Source organism: Nuphar pumila, chromosome 16 (assembly GCF_984573655.1).
Source record: "Nuphar pumila chromosome 16, dmNupPumi1.hap1.1, whole genome shotgun sequence".
Classification (NCBI taxonomy): Eukaryota; Viridiplantae; Streptophyta; class Magnoliopsida; order Nymphaeales; family Nymphaeaceae; genus Nuphar; species Nuphar pumila.
The window spans coordinates 83,637,223-83,650,786 of NC_143264.1; the positions used below are offsets into that span (position 1 = coordinate 83,637,223).

Sequence of the window (13,564 nt, forward strand, 5' to 3'; positions counted from 1 at the left end):
ACCTTATTTTGTTTACCATGGAAGTAATGGACACATGGTTCTAAGGATGTACCTTCAGCCCCCGCTAGGAGCTCTTTCTTGACCAAGACTTGCAGCCCCTTCTCGCTCATATGCCCAAGCCTTTTATGCCATAACTCTGTGGATGAGCCAGTCTCCACAACATTCACAATACTCTTGCATATCTTTGCTTGCAAAGTGTAAATAGAACATGTCTTTGTTCCTCTCGCTACCACCAATGAGCCTTTGGTTAGCTTCCACCTTCCGTCACTCAAGGTGTTATTGTAGCCTTCATCATCCAACTTTCTGGTAGAGCTCAGATTTTGTCGGATGTCTGGTACATGCCTAACATCTTTGAGCAACAATTTGCAGCCAATGTTTGTTTTCAAGCAAATGTCGCCTATGCCAACAATCTTTGACACATCTTCATTTCCCATTCAGACATTCCCGAAATCACCTTGTGAATAGAAAGTAAAGAAATCAGACCGTGAGGTAACATGAAATGAAGCTCCAAAATCATTTACCCAATCAGTCTCTTGACCAATCAAATTGATGCTAGTACCATCATAGATAACCATAAGCTCTCCATCTGTGAATTCGCTTGTAGCACTCTGCTTTTCTTTTGAGCTTTTTTCTTTGTTCTGCTCCTTGAACTTGAGCTTCTTGCACTCCCGTTTCATGTGCCTTTTCTTGTAGCAATAATAACACTCGACGTCTTTCTTTGAACTCGAGTGTGAGTGACTTCTGGATTTGTCACGATAATGTAGAGTATCACTCTTACTCCTTCTTCTCCTCCGATTTTCAATCACAAGTGCTTCAGAGAGGGAAAGACCTGATGATTTTCTTCTAGTTTATTTATTCAGTAGACTGTTGATAACTTGGCTCGTCGTTACGGTTCCATCAGGTGTGGAGTTACTAACTGTGACCACCAAAGTTTCCTAGCTCTCAAGAAGGGAACTAAGGAGCAACAAGGCTTGTAACTCATCATCAAAATCGATTTTCATTGTGGCCAACTGATTCACAATGCTTTTGATCTCATTTAAATGCTCTGCAATAGAGCTGCCCTTTTTGTATTTGAGGTTCACAAGCTTTCGAAATAGAAAAGCCTTATTCACTGTCATCTTTCTGTCATAAATGTTTTCTAGTTTGGTCCAAAGACCATGCGCCGAAGTTTTTGTGGATACATGATGAAAGACACTATCATCTATCCATTGCCGAATGAAACTGATCGCCTTTTGGTCTAGCTTTTTCCATTCGTCATCTTTCATCTCTTCTAGTTTGCCGCTGTTACCCTCTATAGGTCCATCTAAATCTTTACAAACCAAAAGGTCTTCCATTTTTATTTTTCAGGTCATTCAGTTTGTGCCATTCAAACTGATTATACTACCGACGTTATTCTTCATGACTTCCCACACAAATATAATAAACTGAGACTAGATGAACCAAGACTTTGATACCAGATGTTGAAAAAAACTGGCTTTCCCACAAGTGTGAATCGATGGAGGCAATATAACGATGACAGTGGAAGAAAGGTAAACCAACAACGGAAACAAAAACATCACACAAAGATTTATGTGGTTTCTTCTCAAACTGAGGTACGTCCACGACGACCAATAGGTCAACACCTTTCACTATTTTCAAACAAAGATTACAAAGTTGCCAAAAGGCATACGCCTTACAAACACACACGGTGTAACAAAAATAAACAAAGAGGATATGCCTCACTGAAGAATAAAGAACAAATGCTCTGAAGAACCAGCCTCACGAAGTTGTCCTGAAAGAAGTGTAACAACACTTCTTGCCTTTTTTTCATAACACACCCTTTCGGTGCTCTAAAAGTGTTTCTTACACTTTCTTTCTGTCTTTTCAGCTCTCTCTTACTCTCTCTCATCCATCCCTTAAATAGAGGACGAGACCCGCATTTAATGTGAAAGATTAAACGTCTTGCACAACTTACAATGCGCCTGAATCACTTTATCACAAATCGCTATCCAGCAAATACTACAAATCACTATCCAACGAAGCTACAAATCGCTATCCAACGAATACTGCAAATCACTATGCAGCTTAAAGCACTACCCACAAATCGCCATCGAAAAATTGTTGATCCTCAAAACTCTGAACAACTGATTCATCATTCAGCTGTGAGGATTTCTACAAATTGCTGTCCAGCGAATACTCCAAGTCGTCATCGAAAAGATCAAACATCGTGCTTGTGAATTCTGCCGCGATAATGAATATGCATCGAACTACTGCTGATGCCATAAATGATCTACTATTAGGCGATTTATTTCCAAGATAGATGGGTCCCATAAGGAGGGAAACCCAACACATTCTGCTACTTGGACTATGCATGGTGTGACTCCAATATGTGAATGATTGGGCGACCACTTGGAGGCTAACTTTTGTATGCTTTTAGTTTGTCCACCCTCAATCTTTTGAAAATCTCTTTTAAAATGTTTGCCAATATGTGCAAAAGTGTGCCTCTTATTTCACTAGTTGTATGAGCATACCTTTTCGATCCATACCAATTTCTTTGCACTCCTTTTGAAATCATTATGAATCAGGTGGCTCACTCGGCCTCAATGAAACTTGTTCTATAAGTTAGGACATATACCACATGGAACTGTTGGAGATTGATTGCAAGCTACAGTAAAGGCAGCCATGATCATACACCCCCTCCCCCCCCCCTCTCTCCACCACCGTTGTTTATGCAATATTATTTGTCTGTAATCCAAGAATGGCCAGTCGGGTAAAAGGAAAGGAAAAGCATAATAATCAACACGATCCATGCGTTGCGTGATATAATTATTGAAAAAGAAAGTTGCATTTAGTAGTATGATAGTTGCACAAGCTGAAGGTCTATTGTCACATCATGACACAGAGAGAGAGAATATACAACTAAAGGAAGCCTTAAATTCTCTAGGCAACCAGAACAGCAGTACTTCCCCACATATATAATAACGACTATGTTGAACCTTTACAGTTCAAACTTATCTAAACAACATTAAAAGCAGAGCCCATTTCTCATGGGAGACAACGGGGTTTCTATACAAACTATATTTACTATACCATACCATGAAACTACACATCTAAACCACTGGATGGTAGAGGGAGCCATCCAGCCATACACTTTATCATATAAACTGTCGTCTTCTAGCGTCAACTTTTCATTGACGTTGCAATTTCAGTTGCATCAGATGCCTGTAACATGAAAAGCCAAAAACAGAATTATAACATGTTCATATATACCACCATAGCACTGAATTCATGATGTCAGGAAATGAGTAGAGTTAAAAAAGGTTTACCTGCAATCATCATCTGTTAAACCAGACTTCCTTGCTTTGTTGTTGGCTGCAGAGGAGGACTTGTAGCTTGGGGATGGCCACTGACCTGATTCAATACGGCTTACATCCTCCATTAAGAGGTCATAGTGACGTTTCACCTCCTCTGCAGTCTTTCCTCCAACCATGGCTGCCACATTCTTCCATCGATCGGGCATGTCCTTGTCGAATACAGCGAGTGCCCTCTCGAAGGACTTGTTCTGCTTTGGTGTCCATGAGGATGAGCTCAGGGAACTGGAAGCCATTGCTTTGTGAAGAGAGTGAGGACACCAACAAGAATTTTATAATGAAACAGTAGAAGTGGTGGTTTTCTTGCATAACAGAGGATTGCATGATGACGGTATTTATAGAAAGGTGAAGGGACTCTCTTTCTGAGGATATGGGAATAAGGAATTATACACAAGGGATTAGAGGAATCAGAATCTCTCTGAATGGGAGATATTTGAAGACCATATGCACCCCAAAAGCGTTGTGATGACAAAGGTGGTGCACTTGAGATACCCATTCCATTGTTCAACTGAGAAATTTAAATTGCATGAGTAAAGTTGTAAAATTTCAGCAAGCTACAATATGCCCTGTCCATCTTGTTAATCCTTATTGCTGTGATAATGTTGGCTCTTGCAGATTCAGCAAGGTGAGAAAATTATGTTTTAAAATACCAAACTTCATTTTCTGTTAATTTTTGTTTTATTTTCTGAATGAGAGACTTGGAAGAAGTTTTCTTAGTTTGTTTATGACGATTATATTTCTAACCGACAAAAACGTAGATGGCATTGGCTTTTGGCACAATTCCGTGTTTTGAAGGCATAGCAGCGAGTTAGAGCGGTTGAAACGATGAACGGGGTTTAAAACATATAATGATTGAATTCCAACAAGGTGCCTGAACTTTCGAGCTGCAAAAGTGTTAAGTAAATTGTAAACTGTCTAGATTTGCCATATTATCTAGCTTGCGGTCAGTCTCAGTATTGGGCCAATAGTCAGTGCTATTTACTTAATTGTCCATATTTCTGGAGGTTTTTATTGTCTGATTGAGGATAATTTAACAGTAAATCATTCATTTGGGTTGGATTTATCTTATGCTATCTCATCCATGACAACTTATTTTTTTATCACTTAATTTAATGCCAAAACCATGGTTTTTATTTTTAACTAATGAATCAAGATCATTTGTATAACCAATTAATGGATCCAAGGTTGCAAAACAGATCACTTCAAGTTGACAAGGTCAGTCCTGAGATCATGTCAACTTCAACAGAATCTTTGAACGAATTTAGAATCCGCATCAATTGTGATGAGGGCAAGTTGCAGGAAAAAATGATGCAGGAATCGTGTATTGGATCCACTAGAAAAGATCCCAAATATGTTATGTTGGAAGTATCTACTTTTATTGCCTTCTTTTTTTCCAGAACAGTGGCACACCAGGACATCTTAAGATTAAATAGTAATTGAATCTGTCAAGTTTAACGGTTTGTACGTCTGGAATTTTTGAAGAAAAAAAGGGCCTTCTAAAAGAGGACAATTGGTACGTTGTCATTTTCAGAATTTGGTGTACTTGTTGGAACTTCAAGATTTCCCTTTCTTTTGTTCTTTGTCTTTTCTTAATTGATGCCGAGTGAAACGTTGAAATTTCATATTTTTATAGCTTGGAGGGATTGATATGTTGAAAAAAGTTTCATAATAAATTATTTTCTATTATGTGAATGTACATATCACTTACTTTTTATAAATATTTGATTCATTTAGTGTTTCCCACCAAAATACTTTTGAAAAGTGTTTAGTTTCATATCTAGAAAAAATAAATTTTTTATGGTTTAATTAAAGTCTTTTTTCTATTTTTAATAGTTTCAGGGTGACTTGCAAACGTTGTTGTCGATCGAGTGCATGTGTGAGTCACAATGTGACACTTTGATGACGCACTTTGCACAATCGAAGAGGCGCGAAGCATATTTAGAGGTGCCTAGGTCCACTTTCATCATACCGCACCCATGATGATTTTTTTGATCAAACTAGTTTTGATTTTCAGTTTCTCTAATTGATTTGGCCCGTTTGAGAGCATACAAATTGTGATTATGAGTAGGGGTGTCAATGGGCCCAGTTTGACCCATACCAAGCTTTATAGGGTGAAGGTTTGGTGAAAAATAAGATCCACAATTTTTCAATGTAAAAATAATAAAAAATGTTATTTTACTAGGTATGGTCCAAGTCTGGTTCATGTAATCCTCATAGGATTTGGGTGTGGTTTCTCTCATGGTGGGTTCAATTAGATCCGAGTTCGTACCCAGTACCATCATCTCAGATAAGGTTTGGGTTTGGTTCCACCTTAGTCCGAACAAAACCCAACCCGTTAACACCCCTAATTATGAGGCTTTGTGACTGTTGGGCGGTTTGGAGGTCTTTGATTTAATCTCATTTATAAACCAAAATGTTGTTTTTTATAAGCAAGCTCGGGTTAGGCAGACCCCTACCAGTTATCTCTTAAGCCCCATGTGGCAGAGGGATTTGAACATGGGCCTCTGCTTAGCACATGACCTCGCTTATCACATGGGATACTACTTTGGTGGTAAACAAAATGTCGTTAACCTTCCCAAGTTAACAAAGACCTTTCATTTTTGTCTTTTTTATCATAATATTTTTTTTATTCTTAAACTTTTCTTACTTTCTATTCTTTTGGCTCTAGTTTGGCGTGTAAGTTCGTGTATGAGAGAGATCACATTATCTTGCGAAGCAGTGATACTTTTGAGGTCCAAGCCTACTTGTATCTTGAGGACTCATTCACACACAAACCCAGGTGACCTGATCTTCTGAAGCAATCTTAAGAATGTGCTTCTAGACTTAGGATCTCGATTATTCAAAATCCTATGTTTTTGTCAATTGTGTTTCTATAAAACACACACACACACACATATATATATATATATAGATGCGTCACTATAATATGTTTAATTAAAATATGTTACCGGAGTGTGGGAACTAGGTATTTATGATTTTGCTAGGACTGTTAATTGTATATTTTTGATGAAAATATGATTTTTGGTTGCTTTAATATTTGCGAGAATTCTGAGCTGTCAATTTTTTATCCTTAAAAGATCTTGCTTATACATCTTAATTGGCTAATCCGAGAGAGCCGATCTCCATAAAACTGAGCATGCACATCACATCTGTACGGTGAGATTAATGAAAAAAAACCTACCAAATTTTGATTCATACTTCAGTAAACATATTCTAGTGACTATATATATATATTGCACATGTGATCTACCTTTTTGGATTAGTAAACATTTATGCTGGATTTACGAGGGTTAAAAAAATTTAACTGCCTACAATATACCAAATTTGCACCAGAGAGAGAGAGAGAGAGAGAGAGAGAGAGAGAGAGAGAGAGAGAGAGATTTTGTTTTGAAGACGTTGAAACTCCTATCTCTGAGTTCAGAAAAGACAGCTTGTCCAAGAGGAGGTTGGGATTCTAGATTTTCAAGAACATTTTGGACATCCTACTATTTGAATTTCTAATATGATTGGGAATAAAGCACACGATCTTGGGAATATATGGTCCCTCAAGTTGGGGGTGGTGAGGACCCTTTCATCTTTGACAGAAAGCAAAAGCTTTTTCACATAGAATCTTGGAACAGAAAAGAGTGAAGAAATTCATGTGATGTGATCTGTTTGCACTGCATATGCAACCACCACTAAAGGAAGGAAGTATGGCCTAAGCATAAGGAATTTGAAGTCTGGAGATGCACAGTGTGCACCATAGGTATACTAGTGCACCAATGGGACTCAGTTATTGAAGAATAGAGATGCATGAATCCCTTGATTTTCTAGTAGAAAAGCTGAAACATGATTCCAACTTAGATCTCTTCCCCTTCTCAGGATTTTTTCTTGGGGTGTCAACCGGTTGGGTTTGGTTCAGACTCAGGTGGAACCAGACCCAACCTAATTTGAGATGCTGATACTGGGTCCCGACCTGGGTCCAATCGGATACATGAACCAGACCAGGTAAAACAACAATTTTTATCCTTTTTACATTGACAAATTGAAGATCATAGTCAGAACTTGGGTCACGCCTGGGTCTGGTATGAAATTTCACAAACCATACCTTGTTTCATATATTAATCGGACCCTTGGGGTCCAACCCGGATTGTAGTCGATCGGATCTTCGTATTTATTGGGTCGGTCCGGGTCAAACCCAACCCATTGACACCCTAATTCTTTCTGATGTGTTTCTCGATTGTAAAGGGAGCTTTTCTGACTGCAAGTGGCTGCGTCCACTCTTCTTTTCTTTACCTTGCTTTTTTATTGGTTGATGGTCACCTTCTCTTTGACCTAATTGAGTTGCAGATCTCGTTACTTATTTTGGGTTGATTAATGAAATGCTTCCTTTACTAATGATGCTCCAGTTAGAAGGGTGGAGAAATGAGAAAATATATTAGTTAAAAGCGGTCGGGGTAGGCCTAAGAAGACTTGGATGGAGATGATAGGAAAGGATATGAATGCTTTGAACCTCACCGAGGACATGGCATTGGATAGAAATGATTGGAGGAGAAGGATTCATGTGGAAGACCCAGAATGATTTTCTTTTTTGGTTCATATCGCCCACCCCAATTGTTTTGGGATGAAGGTGTAGTTGTTGTTGTTTGTTGTAATGAAATGCTTCCTATTCTTTTAAAAAAATAAAAACTCAGATCCTATAATTTGAATTTTCTCAGTTTCGAAGCAGAACAGAATAAATCTGGCCATATTTGTTCCGAATCGGACTCAAATTACCATCCAGAACCAACAATCCGGATGGTATTCTATTCGGATCTGGATCAAAACTTCGACTACCGGCCTATCTAGGGTAGGATTTTGAGAGGGATACGAGTCATATTCAAAAGGAAAAATGGATCTTTACGTCCTTTCCCCCTTACCTTATTGGTCTCTCTCTCTCTCTCTCTCTCTCTCTCTCTCTCTCTCTCTCTCTCTCTCTCTCTCTCTCTCTCTCTCTCTTTCTCTCTCGTTTATTGCTTGCCTTTTCACCTAGGCATCTTTTGGCCTCTTCATCGAATTCACCACCATCTTCTCTCTTTCTCGTGCTTTTGTTAGTTTTGAAGGTTAATCTGTTTGATGTTGGGGTTATGCGACTTCGGGACGATTGTGAAATACATGACATGATTGATTCAGGTTTTGAATTTAGAGTGGTGAGTGTAGTGAGGGTCGAGTTGTTGCTTTGTGGGTGTTGGTGAAGATGCATCGGGTTAAGCATAGAGTGGGAGAATTAAGAGTCTTGGTTGGGAACAATCTGTCCAACATCTCTCTATCTCCTTTGGTGGAGAGATGGAGTTCTCCACTTGGAGGTCCTTAGCGGAGTGTTAATCCAATTGAGATCACTGTGATCATGTTTCACGAAGGATCTCATCTGTTAAAGAGAGAGGAGGGCCCACTCTCTCCTTAACGGGTGAAACTGTCCCATTCTGGACCTTGTCCAGAGATGAAACACACTTCATCCTGGATAATCTCAAGTAGTGAAACAATCCTAATTTCACGCTGGGTTATTGGCTACCCAGAAGGGCGCAAGAGACCAACACAAACTCTCTATTTAAGCTAGAGAGGGTTACTCACTGAAACACTGTGAAATCGAGTAATCACCAACTCCTCCTGAAGCAGGCCGTAAACAATCTTCATGCACTCTCCACGATCCTTTAGTGGTATCAGAGCTAGAGTTAAGAGGTGTGTGCAGGACCATCGTTGGATCAACATTCAGTGATCAACCGTTACCTAAAAATCAAACACCTGAAAACAGGTTAGTGTTTTTTATTTGGACATATCAGGCATGTCGTCGAATTCTGGCAACCTCTGTTCCTATTTGCAAATAACAAAGGAAACAAACATTGATTTGGGTCTGCCTATTGCAAATCACTCAAGAAGGGGATTTGATCCCTCGACTTTTCTGTCCTTTGGTTTTTAGGTTGGGTTCTCTATTTTTTTGAAGGTCGCTTGTTGTAGGCAACCTCATCGAGAAAAATAAATAAATAAATAAAATAAAGACATAGAACACAGACCCCATCTGGGGTCTACGACAAATATCAGAGGGTCACCAAAGTTCTTTTTAATAAAACAAAAAGGTTTCCTTGACCGTTGGCATCGATCGCTGATAGTGATTATTAAAAAAAAAAAAAGTTTTTTTTCTCTTTCGATTTTATCTTGGATTTGGGAAAAACCTAATTTTTCTTTTGCACAAGAAGGGTTTGATTCTACGACCTCTGTAACAAAAATAGGAGAGGTCGGGGTCTCCATTTCCCTTTTGAAAGGTCCCCTTCAATAAGCGACCCCAACAAAAAAAAGCAGAAGAGGTCACCGACATCGGGCGACCTCAAAAAATAAAAAAGGGGAGGAAGAAACATTTTTTTAAGATTTCTTTTCTTCAGAGGGTCGCTAGTTACTGACGACCTCTGTTTCTTTTAAAAAGAAGGTCGTTGGCATCGGGTGACCTCTGTAAATAAAAAAGAAAGGGGAAAATACAGTGGGTCACCAGAATCAAGCGACCCATGTTCTTAAAAAAACAACAACAAAAACACACACCTATTTTTTTCATCGCTCTCGTCTAACCATGTTTCGGCACACCGAACGTGCCTCTCGTCGTTATATTTTTTTCGATGATTCACCAGCAAACCGATTGATCTGTCTCTTTTTCTTTTCCAACGAACAAACCATCAGAGATCAGCATCCTCTCGCTGAATGAAACACAAAAAAATGAGAAAAAATACACACTGACATAGATCGGTCCTTTTTCTTCCCTTTTCCGATGAACTCCGACGAAGATCAGTCTCTTTTTCAGCAATCGACTAGTGGTTTTCTCACAAACTAAAAAAAACAAAAAAACAAAAATAAAAGAACATGCAGAAGCTTTATCTAGAAGCTTATGAAATTTTTGAGAAACCCTTTTATACTCTTTGAGAGGTTATATTACTCTTCTGTCCCTAGCCTTTCCAGAAATTCTGGTCATATCCCTGTCAGATTAAAATTATAATTTGACCAAGGTCTTTTTTATTATTCTCGGTCAAGTCCCCTGATAGATTGAATTACTTTTTTTGTCCTTGCATATTTATATTAATGCATGTTCTGTCCTGTTGTAGTTTATTTACATTACTGCCTCTGCTTTTAAATTAATTGCCAATTATATCCTTTAGTTGTAAATTACAGCAGTATAATTCACTTTGCTATTTATTACTTTTGTGTCCCTAAATTACAGGAGTATTACTAGGTTTTGCTGGTAATTCTAGAGAATGACTCAATCTCGGAAAATATTTTTTGAAACAGTTCAGTTTTCTGATTTTTACAGAAAATTCCCAGTTTCCTTTTAAGACCTACTTTTGGGGGATTATTATTACAGTGTTGTCCTTTGACTTCTCTGAAATTATAGAAAAGTGCTCAGAGTTTGCGAATTAACTCAATTTTAGTGAAAATCAAAGAACTTAATTGCAATACATTTTTTTTTGTATTTGCATGATATAATAAGATTGATATCATGATTTTTTTTATTATGAACATGATATTTTATGCATTCATATCTGATATTCTTTTATTTATCTACTTGTTGATTGTTGGACTTATACTTATCAAGTTTCACCATCTTAAAATAACCCAAAATAGAAAAATGACAAGTAGGGTTTTTGTTACTGAATTAGCTAAAATCGACAAGCTTAATGACATAAATTCTTACATTTGAAAGAGGTGGATTCTTCTTGTTGTAACTTTAGAGGGCTCTGACAATGCCCTCACTACTAAAATGAGCGATTATGGTACTTCTGCTACTTACGAGGTCAAAGCCTCATATATAAAATACAAAAGGGACAACATGTTCGCTAGAACCATCATGTTAACGTATATGGATGATGATCTCATTAGGGTATTTAAGGATTACCCTACAATGAAGTCAATGTTTGAAGTCATCTCTAAGAAATATGACACAACCTCTGAAACCCACATTCAACTTCTCTTAGAACAATAAAATACATGCCGTATTGAAGAAAATGACAATGTTATTGACCATGTCAATAAAATGCTTGTTATGACTAAGGACTTGACAATTGTTGAGAATGTGATTCCTAATCGGATGCAGATATCTACCATTCTGCATAGTTTACGATCCTCTTGGAAGATGGTATAAACAACTCTTAGGTTGAATTTAAAAAAATCTAATCTTAGAAGAACTTTCTGCTCAACTAAAAATTAAGCAACAACACATGCAACAAGAACAGAAGAACGAATTACACTTCACTAAAGATGGTCCTTATCGAGGCTATACCCCTTCTAGACGTCCACAATTCAAGAAGAAATGCTTTAAAGGAAATGGCAAATTTGATAAGAAGAAAGCTCCAACATTTTGCAAGTCGCATGCAACCACGTCACATGTGAAATGCTTCAAGTGTGAAAAACCTAAACACTTCAAGAGAGATTCCAGGAGCCGATCAAACAACAACACTGATAGAAACAAAAGAAATAGCCTGCAAAATAAGAGGCAAGATATAATCTATGTGATATCGGAATGCTCCTATACGAAACAAGCTCCTTTCGGTTGGTGGGTGGACTCTAGGGAAACACGACATATACCCATAACCAAGGAAGGGATAGTGGGCATGGTCGACGATAAACCTGGTAAACATCGGGTGTACATGGGCAACAATACCTACTCTGATGTTATGGGTGTTGGGACTTATTGAATTGAAACCTCTAAAAACAATATTTTTTTGTCCAATGTCCAGTTTGTACTGTCCATGAGACATAATCTAGTGTTATCCCGACCTTGGTTGCCAAGAGTTTTGAAGTTCATTTTTTACCAGGGAAGGTCACTATAGAAAAACATGGTCGAGTCCTATTTGATGGAATATTTGATAAAAATCATGGATTGTTCAAAATTCATGATTTAGATATGAATACAATTCATTTGACTTTTGCTTATATTGATATTGTCTTAATGTAGATGTAAATGTTTGGCACCAAAGACTTGAACACATTAACTTAAAAAAGATGAAAAAACTTGCTGAATTAAAATTAATACCTGACTTTAATGAATCATCATTTCATAGATGTGAACCTTGTATTTATGAAAAAATGACAAGGAAACTATTCTCACAAAATGTTGTTAGAGCATCAGAATTATTAGAAATCATACATACAAACATTTGTGGTCCATTCAGGACTCCAACTCAGAAAGGAATGCAATATTTTATATCATTTATTGATGTTTTTTCTAGATAAAGTTATGTGTATCTTATAACTTATAAGTATGAAGCATTAGATAAATTTAAAGAATATCGTCAAAAAGTCAAAAAGAAACTTGGTAGAAAGATTAAAGTTTTACAGTATGATTAGGGAGAAGAATATATCTCAAATGAGTTTTTCGAATATTACAAAATCAATATGATGAGACCTGAAACTACTACTCTGGGCACACCTTAATAAAATGGTGTGACTGAAAGATTTAATAAAACTCTTCTTAATATGGTTAGATGTATGTTATCTGATGCTTCATTACCCAAAGTATTTTGGGAAGAAGAAATACATACGACAACATATGTTTTAAAAGGGTTTCATATAAAGCTATTGTCCTAATCCCTTATGAGTCATTGAAAGGAAGAAAACCTAGTCTAAGTCATCTTCGTAGATAAGGTTATGTAGCTCATATAAAAGTTATAGAGTGAGCAAGGGATAAACTCGATACTAGATCTATAAGGTGTATTTTTATCGGATATCCAAAATGATCTAAAGGCTCTAGATTTTACCACCTAAATAAGAGTTTAATCAAAAGTAAAGATATAATCTTATTGGAAGATCAAAACATGAAAGAAGTTATTTAAGAAATAAATGGAGATGATCATCTTAATTTACAGTATGATTCTGATGACATGCATTAACTTATAAGTAGCGATGAATCTTTTGAAATCACTTCTTCTTCTCAATAGTTTTAAGTTGAATACAAAGGGTCTAGAGCTCCTTCATCTTATTTAAACTATTTTGTCTATCTATCAGAGGAACTGTGCTATGCTTTAGACATAGATGACATGAAAGATAACCTGTCATATAGTGAGGCAATAAACTCACGTGAGTCAATAGATTAGGTAAAAGGCATGGACGAGAAACTTGAGTCCATTGAGAAAAACCAGGTCTGAGAATTGACTGATTTACCTGAGGAAAGAAAAGGCATCAGATATAAATGGATATTAAAGAAAAAATTTAAGTCTGAT

The 13,564-nt window shown here is 37.2% G+C and overlaps 1 protein-coding gene across 1 annotated transcript; it reads right to left on the reverse strand.

Moving 5' to 3' along the window:
• Nucleotides 1-2,805: 2,805 nt before the first annotated feature.
• On the reverse strand, nucleotides 2,806-3,659 carry LOC149813894 (protein RADIALIS-like 4). The gene is made up of 2 exons (XM_089990884.1): nucleotides 3,306-3,659; nucleotides 2,806-3,201 (listed from the first exon to the last, which is right to left on the reverse strand). The coding sequence occupies exons 1-2, from the start codon at nucleotides 3,584-3,586 to the stop codon at nucleotides 3,168-3,170; spliced, it is 315 nt and encodes a 104-aa protein (XP_089847010.1). The 5' UTR covers nucleotides 3,587-3,659; the 3' UTR covers nucleotides 2,806-3,167.
• Between the last annotated feature and the right edge of the window lie 9,905 nt (nucleotides 3,660-13,564).